The sequence below is a fragment of the Panthera pardus genome, unplaced genomic scaffold, assembly GCF_024362965.1.
Source record: "Panthera pardus isolate Hobbes unplaced genomic scaffold, ASM2436296v1 HiC_scaffold_8, whole genome shotgun sequence".
Taxonomy (NCBI): domain Eukaryota; kingdom Metazoa; phylum Chordata; class Mammalia; order Carnivora; family Felidae; genus Panthera; species Panthera pardus.
The window spans coordinates 150,446,669-150,465,542 of NW_026527013.1; the positions used below are offsets into that span (position 1 = coordinate 150,446,669).

General features: G+C 50.1%; 1 protein-coding gene across 1 annotated transcript in view; it reads right to left on the reverse strand.

The window, feature by feature from the left end:
* Positions 1 to 18,001, reverse strand: part of SLC13A4 (solute carrier family 13 member 4) — a 45,847-nt gene extending 27,846 nt beyond the window's left edge. The window contains 3 exon segments of the mRNA XM_019452856.2: positions 11,804 to 11,932; positions 17,137 to 17,338; positions 17,506 to 18,001. Coding sequence (XP_019308401.2) covers positions 11,804 to 11,932; positions 17,137 to 17,235 — 228 coding nt within the window. The 5' untranslated portion in view covers positions 17,236 to 17,338; positions 17,506 to 18,001.
* Positions 18,002 to 18,874: the final 873 nt, after the last annotated feature.

Below are 18,874 nucleotides of genomic sequence, written 5' to 3' on the forward strand. Positions count from 1 at the left end.
GTGGAGACCCGGCCCTGTTAAGATGCTTCCTGTGTTTAGGGTCCACAGACCAACCCTTCATTGATTTCCTTACTTGGTACTTCTCGACTCTGCTTTACAACCTGACTTCAAATCCTGGCTCAGGGCTTCTTTGTGAAAGAAAACTTTCCTTGTGACTCTAGCCTCTGACTCCAGAACATTCCCTGCAGGCACCGTTAATTTCACCCACCACACAGCATGCAGGGCAACATGCTTGCACTGTTTTTTTTTTTTCCCCGTGTACCTCTCTTGTCTCTCAACTAAATTTTGGGCTGCAGAATGGTCAAGGACCATGTTCTTTTCTGTATCTCTTAACACCTAGCAGACCAAGGTAGAAAAGCAAATGCTCGGGAAATATTTATCACGTGCAGGAGAATCGTTCCCAACAGGGAGCCATGGCAGAAACAGAGGAAAACATACAGAAAAGTTTAACTTCTAATTTAGGAACCCTCTTTAAAGCGGGAAAACGAGAACATTTCTAATTGCAGGAAAGATAAAGACTGCAGGAAACGCAAATATAGTTAAAATACGTGGTGTTGGAAATAAGGAATATTTACATAATCATATGGTTAAACTTTGCTTATTGAGTTAACAAAACCCGTGATGTATTTATACTGGGAGGCTGGAGGGAGGAGAAGGGGGTTGTAAGAGGACACAATCCTCATCTGCTGTAATCAGAAGGCATCTAATAACGTCTACAAGCGATAACTCAAGAGTTAATATAAGATTATCGAGTAAGAATAGTATTCAGTTCGGGGTGTCTGGGTGGTGCAGTCGGTTGATCGTCCGACTTCGGCTCAGGTCATGATCTCGCGGTTGACGAGTTCGAGCCCCGCGTTGGGCTCTGACAGCTCAGAGCCTAGAGCCTGCTTCAGGTTCTGTGTCTCCCTCTCTCTCTGCCCCTCCCCTGCTCATGCTCTCTGTCTTAAAAAATAAATAAACATTAAAAGAAAAAAAGAATACTATACAGTGCCCCAGAAGAAGCAGTTATCAAAGATGAAACCCTGGATGAGGGGGAGGTGGGACTTGGGGGGAGGGTATAGTGAGGGAGGGGTGGGGAAGGCAGCTGCTGGTTTTGCATTATGAGTTTTTCAGTATTATTTGATTTTTCTTTTTCTTTTCTTTTTTAACATTTATTTAATTTTGAGAGAGAGAGAGACAGTGTGTGTGTGGGGGAGTGGCAGAGAGAGAGGGAGACACAGAATCCAAAGCAGTCTCCAGGCTCTGAGCTGTCGGCACAGAGGCAGGGCTCGAACTCACAAACCGGGAGATCGTGACCTGAGCCAAAGTCCCATGCTCAACTGACTTAGCCACCCAGGCACCCCATTATTATTTGATTTTAAACTCTGTTAACACTTTGACAACATAAAAGCCAAAATAAAGCAGTAGGTTCCATTTCTCTCCCCACCCCCCCACCTTTTCCCCCACAGAGATGTCCCTGTGTGTCACTGATGAGGTTTGTGTGGGAGGAGAAGGGTCATTGGCCCTCTACGTGACCGTTTCCTGGAGGAGCCCTTCACTTCTGCTTAATGTAGTTCTTTTTTTTTTTTTTTTTAATTTTTATTTATTTTTGAGAGAGAGAGAGAGAGGCAGAGCTTGAATGGGGGAGGAGCAGAGAGAGAGGGAGACACAGTCTGAGGCAGGCTCCAGGCTCTGAGCTGTCAGCACAAACCCCGATGTGGGTCTCGAACCCACAAACCGTGAGATCATGACCTGAGCTGAAGTTGGATGCTTAACCGACTGAGCCACCCAGGCGCCCCTGCTTAATCTAGTTCTTGTTCCCAAACCCAGTCCTCAGCTGGCACTGTTACTAAAGCTTCCTGAGGGCAGAGAAGGCTCCCTGCTCTGCTTGTCTGGTGACTCTAGGGCACAGTCCCCTCTGGGGCTGGCAGGTCGGCCTCTGGGCTGTGTGAGCATAGTCGAAGATGCTGCCCCCTAGCGGGAGGTGGAGGAACTGTGAGGATGCCTGAGGGCATGGCTGGAAGCGGGGGCGAGTTGGGGAGGGGGGGTTACCTAGGACCTTTCTCATGGCACCCTAACCTTCCCAGGAGTCTAGGAGGCAGTTCTGGGGCAGAACCCGTCTTTTCTTTAACTCTGTCTGCCGAGGAGGGAAACCCACAGAAGACAGGAGACATAGTAGCCCTGGGTCACGGTCCCTCCACTGGCCCCCTCCATGGTCCCCCCACTCGAGGCCCCCCTGCAAAGCCTTTAAAAATTCAGTGCTGGGGCGCCTGGGTGGCTCTGTCAGTTAAGTGTCGTACCCTGGGGTTCGGCCCAGGTCACGATCTCATGGTTCCTGAGATCAAGCCCTGAGTTGGGCTCTGCGCGGACAGTACGGAGCCTGCTTGGGAGTCTCTCTCTGCCCCTCCCCCACTCGCACTCTCGCTCAAAGTAAATAAATAAACATTAAAAACTAAATACAGGGGCGCCTGGGTGGCTTGGTCGGTTAAGCGTCCGACTTCGGCTCAGGTCACGATCTCGCGGTCGGTGGGTTCGAGCCCCGCATCCGGCTCTGTGCTGACGGCTCAGAGCCTGGAGCCTGTTTCAGATTCTTTGTCTCCCTCTCTCTGTGGCCCTCCCCCGTTCATGCTCTGTCTCTCTCTGTCTCAAAAATAAATAAACGTTAAAAATTAAAAAAAAAAAAAAAAAAAAAAAAAAAACTAAATACAAAGTCAGGGCCACCAGGTTTACTCTCGCAGGGGACCGGCTGGCAACATTTTCATTTTCTGCCTCTTTGCCACGTGTCATAATGGAATCTCAGTGTGCGATGGCCTTTTAGGAGCGCAGAGCCTGCAGGACAGGCGGGGCCCCTTTCTCTGGGTTCCTCTCGAAGGGAAGAAGAAAGGAGCCAACACGCAGAGTGCCCTCTACAAGCAGGGAGTTTGGCACTGCACTCACTTTCCCATGTTAGCTCTACAGGGGTCCTAGTAGGCAGGTACCCTTCCTACCTCCCTTTGCAGGTGAGGGGCGGACGCAGAGAGGTTCGGGAAGTCTTCCCAGGTCACAGCATGAGGGGCAGCGTCTGGATATCAGTCCATATCCGTCTGAATCCAAAGCTACTACACTCGGGGTGGGCCCGTTGGACACCGGGCATCTAATTCAACTCTAGGGGAGTTTTCTTGGTCTCCCTGATGGCGTGGGCAGGCACACGTTTCCGTCTCCATTCATAGTCACGGTCCTGACGCTGGCCCCGAATAGCCGGGCCTGGGCCAGTGTAAGCCCCGGGCCCAGCGTTAGCGGGATCTGAGGGCTCCAGGGTTAGCCAGGACTCAGCTGTGTGACCCCAGGTAAGTTATTCAACCTCTCTGGGCTTCATTTACTCATCTAAAAAAACCCAAAACCAAACAAAAAGATTACGGGATTCCCTAGCTTTTGTAAAGCTGTTGTAGAGTAAATGACAGATGCAAATCAGCCAGGAGGGCCCCCCACATTGACAACCAGGATTTTTAGCAGCTCTTCCTGTCACTAAGTAATCCACACAAAGACTGACCTGCTCTGAGGCCATGAGCACAGGAACGGGCCCAGGCACAAGGCTGCCTTCCCACTTTTACAAATTAAAATTCCATCCGATGGCGGTGTTTGTTAGCTGTCTAGCCCACAGATTTTTTTTTTTTCAATAATAAAATCTTAGCTATTCAGAACCCTCAAGGAACACCAGGGTTCCAAGATTCCTGAGGGTTATTTTCATTGTTTGCTAAGCTGCTGCGTTGCTTACTTATGCTTGCTGTGGGCATTCCTCTCCCCACCACCTAATCTCTGGGACTAATATTCTCCGAGTTGGGAAACTAGATAACGAAGCTTGTGAAGCTTGTCGGAATTATTTGCAAAGAGAAACAGGATCCTAAAACGAGCACAGCTCCCCTGGGTCGAGTGCTCGCTTTCTGCGATGTTTGCGGTGGGGGTTTTCTTGCCTTTTCTGCTCTGCGGTTTTTCCGCAGCCGGATCCCTGAGCTCAGAGAGCAGAGGTGCTCCTGGCCTGTGTTTTAGAAGAGGGGAGCTCAAGGAGGCTGCTTGGAAACGGAGATCAGACTAGGTGGGTTTAAATGGTTGCTTTCCCTGCAGATGGGCTGTAGACTCCTGGGCAAGCTACTGAACCCCTGTGACCCTGGCACCCCAGCATTTTCAGTGATGACAGTAACGACACCCAGCTCACTGAAGCCGTCATGACGTGGCCTTAAGGAAGCTCATGCAGGCGGGGTCTTAGATCAGTGCCTGGGTGCCTGGCATATAGGAAGTGCTCAATAAATGTCCATTATTATTATTATTATTAAAGAGGTAAAACAAAGATAAAAAGCTTCAAATAAGATTGAGGGTTATGCCAGGTGTATCAGCACGTCCAAATGAGGGAATAAGAGAAAGAAATGAAATAAGAAGGAGCAAGGGCGTGCCTGAATACGAAACCAAAGGTTCCTCCAAATTTTCTAAGTGAAGTGGAAGCACATGGAAAGAGTGTCCTGACCCGGGCTGGATGGAGAGGCTCGGGGATCTGCCGGGTGTTGGTCTTTAACTAACTAGTTAATTGTTACCGGGTTGCAGGTGAGATCCCTTAGGGATGAGCTCTTGAAAAATCGCTTTCTTGGAGCACGGAATTCTTTACTGATCTCTAGATATGTTAGGTTTTAAATGGTTGAAATAGTTTTCGTAAGGGCACCTGGGTGGCTCAGTCGGTTAAGCATCTGGCTCTGGATTTCGGCTCAGGTCATGACCTCATGGTTCATGAGATCGAGCCCTGCTGTGGGCTCCACGCTGAGTGTGTGTTTGGGGATCCTCGCTCTCTGCCCCTCCCCCCACTCATGTGCTCTCTCTCTCTCTCTCTCTCTCTCTCTCTCTCTCTCTTTCCCAAAATAAATAAATAAGCTTTAAAAAATGTTTCAAACAGTTTTTATAAAGGGGAAGGGTGTGCGTGGCTCTATTCCTAGACTTTGGAGGAGGGAACTCGGTACAGCAGCGTCAGCTGGGTGCCCTTCTCCCGAGGAAGGTGAGCCTGCCTCCCTGGCGCCATCCCCTGGAGGGGAGGCCCCAGAGCGGCCCATCCTTCCTGCCTTCCCGCCGGGGGGCGCTGTGGGGGCACTTGCCCGCTCAAGAGCGTCGAAAATCCTCAGAGCTCCCTGTGAGGTCGCTATTTCTATTCCCCTCGTTTTCAGATGAGTAAATGGCAGTTTGCGGAGGTTAGGAGAGTTGCTCGAGACTGGTTAGTGACAAAACTGGATTCATAAACTCCGTTCTCCCCTACTCCCAGCTTGGATCCTGACCCTTTCCTCTCCTTGCTCAGGCGGCAGCAGAGAGGGCAGGAGGTGTGGTGGGTGTGACTGCGTCTGATGAGGCCCCCCCCCCCCCCCCCCCCCCCCGTGGCACAGGCAGTGTGCCCCAGAAATGCGGACAATCAGCGCTCTGGAGGTCAGCTGGGGGTAGCTCTACAAGTGGTCCAGGAAGGTAGCCACCCTTCGGGAGACTAGTGGTGGCCTCTCTGGCAATGGACTTCGTTTGAGGCTCTTTTGGACATCTGAACGATTTTGCAGTGAAATCTTTTAGAGTCCCCGGAGGGTACGCCTGGGTCTGCGTCCCCTCCGCACTGAGCTGAGCCCCCAGCCAGAGCTGGAGCCCTCGCTTCTTTATTCCAGCCACTGCCCCAGCGATGCAGCCAAATCCAGCGTGGCCGACTCCCGGCCTTTCCCTGGGGAAAGGAATGCTGTTTCTGCTGGGTAAGTCTGTGTGGGTTCCAACACCCTCCTAATCACCTAATTGCACTCCCCAAGGATGGAGGTTTTCAAACCACGCTCACTGCCTCTGAAATTTCAGGAGGCTTGTGGGAAGAAGGACCCAAGCAACCAGGGCTCTGGGCCTCCGTGCCCAATTTGAGTAGGATTTCCTCTTCCATCTGTTTTATGTACTGAGTCTCCTAAGATGTGGTTTAAAGAAAAGGTCTTGTTGCTAGAAAAACATTCTTTGCAAACCCTACCCTAGAGAAGTCTAAAGCGGAGAGATTCTGAGGAGTGTTGACCTGGCCCAGAGGTTGGTTTAGGTCCCGGCGATGCCGACTCATAAAGCACCCCCAGTTTCTTCTCTGGGACCTTCTGAACTGCCCCCAGTGGAGGAAACCAAGGCAGGGGACTGGGCTCTGACTCCAGAGGCAAAGGGGCTGGCTCACATGTAGGGAGTAGCTCTTCCCACAGAAACATTAACTTGGCCTCGAAAGCCTGCAGCATCTGTAGGTTCATGGTTCCAGGCTCCACCTAAGGTGTGGGAGTGGAAACTCAGCACTGGCCTGTGTCTGGATGGCTGTGGGTGATGGGTAGCTTGGGATCAGGCAGGTGGCCGGCCCCGATGCTCAGCTTACATCCCCACAGGCCTGCATGGAGGCGGGGTCAGCTTCCCTCTCGAGCAGAGGCCAGAAAGGCAGAGAGGAGAATGGTATATGAAATGCACCCCCACCCCCCGTTTAAACAAACAAAGAGAGCCAGGGTCTAGGTGACGGTCAGGAATCTGGCAGGTCAGAAAGATCAGGAACAAACAGGGAAGCAGATTCATGACATTGAACTCAAGTGTCAGGTGGCTGCAGAGGCCCTTTTGTTTTCCCAGCTGGAGCTGCCTTGCTGTCTCTCCCGCCCTGGCAGGAGCTAGAATGTGAAATGTGGCCCCGCGGTGCAGGGCCGTGGAGACAGCAGAGGGTGACTGTGAGTGTGTGTGTTGGGAAGGGGAGAGATAGAAAGCAGGTGTCATCTCTACTGGAAGTAGTTCCTGGCCCTGGGCACTCCGGAGGCTGTACCAAGCCTGATCATTCAAACCCTGCCTTTTAGTGCCCCAGAGGGCCCTCTCGCTCCCATCCTCCTAGAAACAGTAAATCCTAGCTAGGTTGATCGACCCCGGTACTTTCCTGGGCTATGGCAACACATTAGAAGGGCTTAGAGGATTTCCATGGCAGATATAATGATAGAAGTGAGAGTCACGATGGAGGTAAAATAAAGAACAAACCTACAATCCAGGACTGAGCTCTAAAGTAGTGGCAGGATGCTAACAAGAAGATCATAGAGTCTCAGAGTCAAAGGGCGCTGTGAGCCCAACCCCTCTCCCAATCTACCTCTAATGTCGCCGATGTGGTCACCTGGCTTGCATTCCCAGGGACGGGAACACCCAGACACCACGTGGCAGCCCATTTCAGCACCTTCCCTCAGACAGGGTGGGTCTCTCTTATGGTGCTTGGACTCTTTGGACTGGTTTGACCCTTTGAGCCTAGTGTGTTGAGCTGCAGAAGCCAGAAATCACATCTCTGTGGAGCCTTCTCTTTCCTCATGTGACTCACATTCTAGATTTTTGACATCTGGGCTACCCACCACCGGATGAGCTCCTTATCTAGAATCTGATGCTCTGGACCCATATGTGTATTCACTCAGCAGGTTTCAGTATGTGTTGGCCAGTGGTTAAGAGTGCAAGTTCTGGGATCATAAACACTCCTGGGCTCGAGTCCTGGCTCTGCTCCTTAGCAAGTTACTCAACCTCTCTGAACTTCAATTTCTGAACTCCTCTGTAAAGATAAAAATAATAGCCACTTTACAGAGGATTAAGTGATGCAATGCATGTAGAGGACCTCCCATAGTGCCCAGCATATGGTAAATGCTCAAAATTTTGGCAACCCCCGTGGACAGATGATTCGTACTGAATCTGTACTCAACTAAAAGCCAAGGGTCCTTTTCACACAAACTGTTAACGTTTATCCCTATTAAACTTCATTCTGTCAGTTCCAGGCCATTGTCTCATCCTGTCAACATTGATTTTGTCATCGTACATGAGTTGGCCCATACAGCTTGGAGTCATTGGCAGATCTGATAACGTGCCTTTTATATTTCCATTTGAGCTCTCTCTCCGGTCCGCTGCCATTATGTTACTCAAGATTCTTTAGGTTCAGCTGTTCAGCCAGCACTCAAGTTACTCAACTGTGTTATCATCCAGCCCACACTGGCTCCTTTGATTGAGAAATTTTTTTTTCCCCTAGAAAATTTGAAGGTTCCAAAGAAAAAGTTAATTTGTATTCAACAGCTTCTGTTTAAAAGGCTACGGAAATGATAAAGCCTTCTAGAAAAGGCCTCAGTCAAAAAGTGGCCAATAGAAAGGTTGGGCACTTGGTGGAGTAAATTTCATTTATCTAGAACATTCCCTCTCGGGGGATTGTGTGAAGCCTCTGCAAGGCCAGCAAACGAGGCATTATCGCACGGGTCTTCAGTGTTTTCCAATTTGGTTTGTGCCTTCTCTCTGTTCGAATAGAAACTTCTCAAGGTCAGGAGCCATTTCTATCATTTTCTATCTCTTTTCAGCAAGACTGAGAGACGGAAGTCTGAGTTTTGCACCCCACAAACTCTTAACACCTGCTGACCAATAAATCATCATGCAAATTAACCATTTGTATGCCTACATCCAAGAGGACAGTAGGAAACTCAGAAGCATCAGGTGCGACATTCAAGAGGGCAGAAATTATGTGTTTCATTTTTGTCACCTTCAGGGTACCCGTAACATCCCACATCGCACATGGTAGACACAGAACTCAGAAATTATTTTTCTGAATGTTGAGTGAATGACATGAGGGACAAAAGCCACGGTCCCAGAGTCATACTGATCCTATCCACATGCCTTCAGGTGAAGGGGACACTGTTGCCACACCAGCAAGAGACCTTGCAACTAAGGACCATTAACTGAGGGTCAGAGCAAGTATAGACCACACTGCATCCAGGCCACAGACACCACCAATCCTAGGGGCTGCGAATCTTCGTGGAGAGAGGACATGTCTATGGTAAGTTCATATCAGGTGTATCTGATGTACCATTTAAAGGGTAAAGACATCACACAGGCTCCAAGGGAAAAAAGCAACACTTGCAGCTGAGGTCTTTGGAAAGGCTTCACTATAGAGGGTGATTGGGCAGGATTTTAAAGGTGGAGGGAATTGGAGAGGACTGAGTCAAGGCAAGGGGCTAGGCAAGCGCAAGTGGGCTTGGGGAGGGACAAGTAGGTGATTTGTCTGCAGAGGGGACTCCTGAAGATCCCCAGCCTGCCTCTTCCCGGGGAGCCAGGGCGCGTGCTGGCGGAGGGGTGTGGCTGCTGGTTGTGGATTAGGTGTTTGGAATAGGTCTCTATCTGCAAAGTTAGGTGACTCACAAAGGGTCATAAGCCATGTCCCCCGCTTAGCGGCATTTTCCTCTGATCTGAGTTGAAAAAGCCAGCCCAACAGACTCTGTCTGGCTTAAGCTGCTTCCTGTAACCCAACTGTTAAATGTCATCGCCAGCCATTGCCACTTTATCAGACAGATGGGGTAGGATCTTTCACCTCAAATGCTAAGACTTGCCCTGTGGCTCCCCCAGTGTTTTCCATCTCCAGCCCCAGCAATGACAATGCCTAATCCTTCACCAGACAGTCTTGCTTTTCTCCTCACAAAGTCGCGTTATCCTTCAAACCACTGACTCAACAGCCTCATAGGTTTGGCCTGCCTGGCTGTGCCAAGGGGCGGGCCCTTGGATGACCGGTTGCCTAGCAACATGTTTGAGGCTTCCTGCTTCGGGCAGCCCTTGGAGAAATAGGGACACCATCTACTTCAAGGCTAAAGCAAGCTGTTGGCTTTGAGGCTGCTCGCCCTGAAATACAAAGATAGAAATCTTTTAATTAATAGTTAGCTCACTCTGAATGTTAAAGTTCAATTTTTTCGACAACGTCACTCTTTTCTCTGCCTTCTGTTTTCATTCCCTGACTCATTGGCTTTTGGCTTCTCCCTTTTAAAGAGAAACGTGCAGAATAAGCTTAGGCACTTTTCTTCAGAAAAGTCGTATTTAAGGTTGGTTGTTCTTGGGGAACTCGGGTGGCTCAGTCGGTTGAGCGTCCGACTTTAGCTCAGGTCGCCATCTTGCAGTTTGTGAGTTTGAGCCCCGGGTTGGGCCCTGTGCTGACAGCTCAGAATCTGGAGCCTGATTCAGAATCTGTGTGTGTGTGTGTGTGTGTGTGTGTGTGTGTGTGTGTGTGTGTCTCTGCCCCTCCCCTGCTCGCACTCTGTGTCTCTCTCTCAAAAATACATAAGCATTAAGGTTGGTTGTTCTTTCAGGCGTGCACACAGACCAAACTACCTCTTCTTTTTTCCACAAAGGAAGGGGACACATTGGAGCAACCCCCTGATGATTTGGGTCACAGGCTAGCTTTTATATGGGTCCCAGGATGTTGGTGTTCTACCCATCTCCAGGCATAAAAGCACTGCTGATGGTTAGGGGATCCTATCCTCTTTGGAACACGTAAAGCTACTATGGCTACTCATTGCCACTAACCCTCTCACCTCAAAACTGAAACGATACAGAATAAAACAAAGAAACAACCAAAACCAAAACCCAAAACACCCCAAACACAAACAAACAAACAAACAAACAAACAAGCAAACAACTGGCCAGTTGAGTCCATCTGGTAGAAAGACAACCTATTCAGATGAAGTCAAGTACAACAGTTAGAGGGTCGCCTAATTCTAGCTTTGGACTTTCAAAAAAGTTCTGTTTTTCATGGTTAAGGCATCCCATAGGCCCAGCTTCATTATTTCTTCCTCACATCACACAGGAAAAGAGATGCAGAGTTCTTAGTAATAACTCACCACGAAGCTACTTTATGGAACGTCTTCCTTCTGGCATAGCAAGCTAGAATATAGACTTTTAACCTAATAGATAAGAGTTGAAATCCAGTTCTGCTACTTCCTACTTTGTGATCTTGAGTGAGTGTCTTAACTCACCGAGCCTCTTTCCTCGTCTGTAGAGTGGGAATATTAACACCCACTTGTAGAGAGATCTCAGGGGTACTGCATAACCGACATATTACTTCCAGTATAGTTCCTGGTTCCTAGTAGACCAGCAGACATGAATTCCTTTTCATCTTTCTTCTGTGCCTCTGTCCTTAGTCTCTGCCTTTCAATCTTTACTGGGAACTCGAATCAGAGACCAGGTGCTATGACGAGAGTCTAGATAGACCAGGTGTTACTGAATGAGGACCATCTTTCCTGTTGCTTCTGGCTTCTGGTTGTGTGTTTCTTCTTTCCCACTTGTGGTAGGTGTGAGTGTTTGCCCTGAAAGCTGACCACAACCTGGGCTTGATATTGACAATTTCTGTTTGAGCTTTTAAGAAGGCCATAGAGAGAGAGAGTGGACAGAGAAGGCAGGTTCTAGGTAGACAGCAGTCAAGGAAAGAATACACAGTAATCTTGAGTTGGGGAAGAAGGAATTGAATTTTATTTCTTTCTTTCTTTCTTTCTTTCTTTCTTTCTTTCTTTCTTTCTTTCTTTCTTTCTTTTGAAGGGAAGTAGATGAAAACATTGTCAGGACTCAGGAAAACATGGTAGGTTTCTCTGTCAACAAACATTTATTGAGCACCTACTGTATATGGGCTCAGGTTTATAATAAGGTTCCAAAGACCTGGGACACTGATTCCTGCCTTTGAGTGCTTATGCTTTAAGTGGGCATACCAAAGACTGACAAAGGTCAACCCCAAGTTACTTGCATGTACCAATCCCACAGTTCCTAGAGGGTTTCAGACTGCAGGAGCAATTGGATGTGACTGATCAAGTAAAGCTTCCTGGAAGAGACAGTTTGAAGGAGATGAAGGTCATGGGCGAGGAACCTGGAGTAGCAGGTGCAAAGGCTTAGTGCTAAGAGAGTGTGCCAGAGGGTGAAAAAAAGCCCCCTCCTCAAGTCCTTTGTGGCTCTCCTTTCACCCTGAGCCCACTTTCACTGGCCCGGTGGGGACCCGAGCAGGGGGCTGGGCCACAAGCGGTCTCACCTCACTGGATCGGAGGACTCCGAAGAACGGGTAAAGGAAGGCAGGCACCAGGGCTGCAGCTCCGAGGGGCACCGCCTCAGACACCCAGTACACAGCAGTCACGATCAGCACATAAGCACACGCGGCCTCCTGGAAGGGAAGGGGAGTGGGCGGTTAGCCACAGGGACAGCCACGGCCCCTGAGAATCCAAACGAGACCCGGGGGCAGAGGCAGCTGGTACCCAGAGTCAAAGATGGGCACGAGGACACAGCCCTGGGTGGGGGGGTGTGTGTGTGCAAAGCTGGCCTCTGGTGGACACGTGGCGGGGCCCACGCTTTGACGTGTGAAGTAATGGCTGCTCCTTGGGGGGACCGGTGCCTGGCACGTGGTTTGCAGCAGGGTGGCCACCAGACTGACCATGTCCCAGCTCTGCTCGTTCTTGAAACTGTGCAGGGTGGGGACCCCAATTAACTGCGGTGCTCAGACCCGAGATCATCCGCTCTCAAGTTGGAGTTCATAGCTTTAACACGGAGCATGATATTTTGGTGTCGAGTTGACGGGGCGCAGATGTTCTCGGGATAGTTGAAAGTAGGGATCAATTTGTGTAACCAATTCAGATGTGAGCTCTGAGACTGGCCCTCTTTGGGGCTGGATAATTCCTTGCTGTGGGGGGCTGTCCTGTGCATTAAGATGTTTAGCATCCCTGGCCTATACCCACTAGATGTCAGTAGCACCTCCCCATCGTGACAACCAATGTCTTTAGATATTGCTAAATATCCCTCGGGGTGGGAGTGGGGAAATTTGTCCCGGGGTGAGAACCATCGCCCTTACCATTATCTGGTTCTCATTGCCCTGGGACTTCATTCCACCTGCCTGATGCCCAGGGAGACATCCATGGGACACAGGGGATAAAAAGTGCTGTCTACCTGGAAGGGAAGGGCTGGAAATTTACGAGAGTTTTCCCCAACCTCCTCCCTTTGCTGGCTATACCACACTGGTGTGCACGGAATAAAAAGGCACAACACTGTTATCAACAATCAGCCCTCCTTAATCTCAGCCTCTGGTAATTCTAGCTGCTCGGGATGATTCTGATTAATGGTGCCGAGAAAGGTCACTGGCTTACTCTTGGGAGACGTCACTATCCAAGGGCCCTAACAACAGACCTGGAGGGCCACTGTATAGAAGGTGCAAGCTGGCTGTGGGTTCCTCAATTTATACGTAGTTCTAAACCATCTGGGCTCAGGTCTGACCTACCCTGAGGCTGGCTGGTGATCAAGAAACCTGACAAATCTTGTTCTGTTTATCTCTCCCTTGGGTTCAGAACAAGCCTCCTCAAACTCTTGCACAAAAGTTACAAAAGGTCGCCATGATCAGTGAGGGGCGTCAGGAGTGATTAACCCAGCTTGGAAGAATGGGACCTTGCTCCCTCCTGATATGCATGGATTACTGCCTTGGGGTTTGAGAATGGGAACTGGGCCCAATAATTGTTGACTGTAGCTCCCACTGAGATTTCCTCTGGGGCCAAAAGATCAGAGAGAAGTTAAAACTTTTGGAAGTCACTGATAAGACAACAGAATCAGTAAGGGGGGTGGGGGGGGGGAGGCGCCATTGGAAAATAATGCAATTTAGAGAAATACCAACTTTGTTGCAGAAACAAAACTACCCAAAGAAGCCCTTTACCCTACTCGGGCCCACTTATTTCCATCTCTTTTCTGAGAAACAGAATGGCAGTTCTGCCGTAACTCAGCTGAAGATAAAGGGGGCCCTAACGATGGGACAGAATATTTGTCCCTCACTGAGAACTTTCGGTTTTTCTTGTCATAACAGAGCCACAAATTAAGTTAGGGAGGGAAGGGGCTGCAGTGGGAAGGGGTGACAGACCGAGAGAAAGAATGATAGAGAAAAAAATTCTCTACCAGGCACCATTTTAGTTTGAATTAGGAAGATTTGGGTAAGCCAAGGTAAATTTAGGAATTAGGATGGGTTGGCTTGGAGGAAGTCAGCAAGCCACTTTCATCCAGCATTTTTTTTTAAAGTAGGCTCCAGGCCCAGCACAGAGCCCAAACCCACGGCCCTGAGATCAAGACCTGAGCTGAAATCAAGACTCAGATGCTTAACCGACTGAGCCACCCAGGCGCCCCTTCATCCAGCATTATAAAGAACAGGATAACCTACCATCATCCTTTTTTCCCTGAACTTTCCTTAGAGCAGAAGAATGGCCAAGAGAGGGCCTCCGATTGGCTTTTCCATATTTCTTGCCCATTTCACCCATGGAATTTACATAAACTTCCTTTTGCTCCTTCTGAACCTTCTCAAAGTTCAGTGGGCAAGCTTATATTTAGATAACCCCCCAAATCTTGTGAGGTTTGATTATAGGACTCCTGGGACCCCACATCTGGCCAAGGTCTGGCAGGTGGCTCAATTAATATTGGTTGAACTGAACTGGGTTCCTCTGTTGGCTATCAGGTTTCTCTTATCTATGGGAGAGAATATTCTGGAAACGCTAGGTCCCTTATCACTGTCGCTAGTCAGCAGGTATGTAGGGGCGGATGAGTATGCAGGCGGTGCCTTTAAAGGAGAGTGTTGCCAGCTCTGTTTTGCTGCCATTTATAAATAAAGGAGGAAGCTCAAAAGCTCAAAAGTGGCTTTACCCACATTGGAAATTTCCTGACTCTGCTACCAACTGATGTGTGCATCTGTTCCTTTTCCATGCTGCCCGATCACCTCAGTGATGTGCCATTCAGACTTCACTGGAAGGGGCTTGAGGTCTTCTTTGCTGTCATAGATGGCTGTGACGCCTTTCTGCAATTAAGCTGGGGCTTGGGTGTAACTTTTATCCCACCAGGGACACTGAAGCGGGGCTAATTTATGGACGACCCCCCCCCCGTCCCCTCCTCTTCTGTAACATGGTAAACTGAGTCTGGGCCCCTGGTTTTAGAGAGCTGGTCAGGAAAAAGGGGAAGGTCCTTCTAATCCTTCCTAAAACGTAGCTGTGGCTTGGCACTTTGAAGAATCATCAGAACAGCAGGCCAGGAGCTCCTGGCCGGGTCACTCCTCTCAGCTCCCGCCCAGGGCAAACAGGTCCATTTAGGAATCCTGAGGATTAAATATCAGAATCTAAAAGTTTAATGCACAGGAGTAAGAATGGGTCAGAGACGTTCTACGTGTTGGCTTGTCCCGGTGACCTCAAGGTGCTTTTACGTCATCGTAGAAGAGGAGCAGAGCCCTTGTTGACACTGTGACACACGGAGAAATCGTCTCTGCAGGGCAAACTGGGTAGATGGCAAGAAAGCTACGCCTGAAAGGCATGGACCACCCCAGGCTCCATCTGGCTGTCCCGAGGGAGTCAAAATATCCACCCTCCGCTAACCCAGGTGCCTGAGGAAGTGTTATGTTACCTTTCTTAAAAGGCACTTGTTCTCAGCAGGGGGTGATTCTGTACCCCGCCCCAGGGGCATTGGTAATATCTGGAAGCATTTTTGGCCATCATGGGGTTGGCAGTGTGTGCTGCTAGCCTCTAATGGGTAAAGACCAGGGGTGCTGCTGAACTCCCTACAGTCGCAGGACAGCCCTCCCCACAACAGAGAATTATCTGGCCCCCAACTGTCACTAGTGTGGCTGTCGAGAAACCCTGTTCTAAGGTGACAGAAGGGCTAGGTCAAGAAAGGGCAACGTCTCTTGGTCTCAGTAAGTCCAGCTTTAAAAATCTCTTCGAAGAATCTTTACAGATCCAAACAGAGCAGAGGCCCAGCTGCCCTTCCTTTTCTTTCCTCTTTAAGATAACACCTGTCTTCCTTCGAATTTATTATTTTGCTTGCTTCAATAACGGGTTACTTTTTTCTTCTTGTGGATGCTTCTTACTGCCATTGGTGACTCAGAAGCTCAAAGCCAGGGCCCCAGAATGAAATGGAGGCAACACCACACCCTAGACTCGTGGTCTCCAAACACAGGGCTGACTCGGGGCCACAGAGGTGCCTGATACTTCCATGGAGAAGAGGGCGACATGTCTTTGGTTAACATTCCCTTAAATGCAATCTGACATTGAGTGAAAAAACAACAACAACAAACCAAGAAGAAAAACAAAGAAGGGAAGAAAGAAAGAAAGAAAGAAAGAAAGAAAGAAAGAAAGAAAGAAAAAACCAACCCATTTTGGACAGATCAGAGAATTGGCTGGTGTAAGCCCAGGAAAACTGTCAGCAGCAATCACTGTCTGCTAATCCCAGCCTGCTGTTAATCAGCGTCTCCTTGGCACTCTGGGGTATTTATTCTAGTAAAGATTTAAGCCAGTTTGTTTTTAAGACGAGCCATTCTAATCCCCTCTATTTAACTTTATAACTCAATGTTGGTTACCAAGTTACTCAGGGAGCTGCCTGGAAAATCTCTCCCCCTCCCACAAACATGATTAACCTCTCTTAGCTTATTTTTCCTGAAGTTTTAAGGGTAGTGGCAGCCGGAGGAGGGGTAGAGACCCTGAGAGGAGGGGGAGGAGGAGGAGGGAGACAGAAAGGGAAAGGGAGGCCAACAGTGGTCTGAAAAGCAAGCCAAAGGCAGAGCCCGAGCTTTCGGTATCTCTGTTCGTGCAGACCCTGTCAAAAATCAGGTCATGGGCTAGAGTTGGGGGCTTCCTTATTTCTTTTTTATGGCGTCATTGAATGCCCCCCCTTCAAGAGCACAGAGAAAACACAGCGGATACAAATAATCAAAGGGCCATGCGCTGGGGACTGGGGCAATATGCCAAGCTCTGCTTTGAATGTGAAGTTCAGAGGGAACTTGAGCGATTGCATTTCAAAGCATGGTTATCAGAAGCTGGCATGGCCGGTCCACAGATGGTGGGTGGGGCAGAGGGTCTCCACAGAGACACCCCAGTCCCAGTCCCGAAGGGCAGTCCCCTGCCTGCCCATTGCCCCCACCCCCCACCCCCTCAGGGTCCTTCCTGGGAGGTCTCCCTCTCTCCAGCTCCCTCACAGGAAGATGGTCCCATGTGACCCCGGACAAACGCTGGCCCAGCAGCGTGTTCTTCTCCGTATGGACACTGCGCGCGTCCCGTGGCCAGTTCGGGCGACCCAGGGATGGTGTAGCACCCATCAGTCGGTCCAGCCGCCCTTCCAGACTCCCCCCTGGCAGGGGGCCACGCGGCTGGGGCCCTGGGAACGGGGGTAGAGGGACAGAAGTGGCAGTTTGGGGGAAGAAAGCATCTGAGCCTACCCCAGAAAGGCACGTGCAGGCCTTGAGCCCCGGAGAAAACCCTGTCGAGAGACGCATCGCACCCCATCCCTCGCCGTCCCCCCGCCCTGGCACCCGAGGCCCGGCCCGGCAGGGACCGGAGGGGACAGGCGGGGACAGGCGGTACTCACGCTGCTGGGGTGGAGCATGGGCAGAGGCAGCAGCAGCAGCGGCACGAAGATAACGAGCAGCAGCTTTCTCGCCCGGAGAAGGCCCTGGAGCAGGCCCATCGTGGACCTCTGTGCGCGGGCGGGCCGCCAGGGGCCTCCGGCGACGGCTCAGTCCGGAAAGGACTTCTCAAAGCCTTCTCGGCTTCCAAGAGTCCTCTCTTGTCTTGGGGGCAGAAAAGGAGGGCAGTTACAGCTCCCGTTTGCACAAAAGGCTGGGCTCCTTGCCTCCTTGTTTAGGTGGGATTGGTGAGCATGGTTTTGCGCCCAGCAGAAAGGGAGCGGGAAAGGATCGTGAGCCGAGGCATAGCGGGTCCCCCTTCGTGCGGTTACCTCTAGAGTGACTTCTTCCTAGTGCCCTCCATCATTTTGCCGCTCTCTGATGGCCTGTTGGGGCAGTACCGGCCTCTCCTCTACCTGTGCTTGCTGAACCCCCTTCCCTTAACACAGCCCCCCCCCCCCCCCCAAGTTTGTCAGCGGCAGATGCAGACTTCAGATAGGGCTGCTTCTCTTTCTGGCACCTTGACTCGGTTCAAATTTCTTTCCTTTCAATTGGTTTCCCACTTATAATTTGCCTTGAGCCCGGGGCCTCCAAAGCAGGGGGAAAAAAAAATCCCCAGGACTGTCCTCGTCGACCCGGGACAAAAATCTCGCTGGGGGCCCACCTTAACTTTCCTTCACCTATGGGAAGCCGGACAGGAGGCAGCAGCCCCGCCCATTCCTCAAAGCCAATCGGTACTTTGGAAAGAATGAGGCCGGATCTCTTCCAAAGGCAGCTCTTGATTGGTCCCAGCAGGGGCCTGCTGAGTCCGCAGAAGCTATAGGCAACTTGCAAAGCTTATTTTTGTTTCTCAAACGTCCTAGGGGCTGGAGTGACGATCATCGTCGTAAACACCATCCCACTTATGCAGAGCTGTCCCTGGGAGAGCCACTTACTAACCTGGTCCTTAGGAAGATGTGTTCGGTGGCAGGGAGAAAATGAAATAATCATTCGGGGGGAAGTTGGCCCCCAGAGTGTACAATATTACGCCTTTCAGATATCCCTGGTGACAAAGATCATTTGCTTCAGCATCTGAGTGAGTACGAATCATCTGGACCAGCAGAGGGTGTTAGCCTCTAAGAAAGACCGCAGATCTTTTTAGGGAGAATGGGAAGGGTAGCAACCTCTCTGGATAAGTCTAGATGACGGTCTCATTTCCAAGGCCCTCGGTGCCCAGATGTCAGTGGTCTTTCTGGCCGGAGTAGGTGCTCAAATGCTCCTCTTTGAGGCTCTTTACCAAAAAAACTGAAGCAGAAAGCTACCTTTGGCTGGTATGCAAGGAGGAAGGAGGTGGGAGGGCAGGGAAGAAGTTGACAAGTTCAGGGTCAGGGCCCTAGCAGCTGTTGCCCTCTGGAATTTCTGCTGCTTAGAGATCAGGAGAAGCTGTCAGCCTCTTTTCTCAGAATGGACACGTGGCTCAGGTCACCCATGTTTTCCTGAATTCACAGAATTCAAGAATGGCATTCTATGGTCAGCACCTGTACCTGTTGGAAATGATCCCCAGGCTAAATGTAAAGTGATTGGAGAAGTGGCCCCAGAAAACCAGTTCTTCTTGACTTCCAAGGCAGGTGTAATTGTGGACAGTCCAGGCTCCTCTGAGGTTATCTTGCCATCGTAGGATGGGCTATGATGACCCATCTCTTTCAATGCACGTTAGAGACT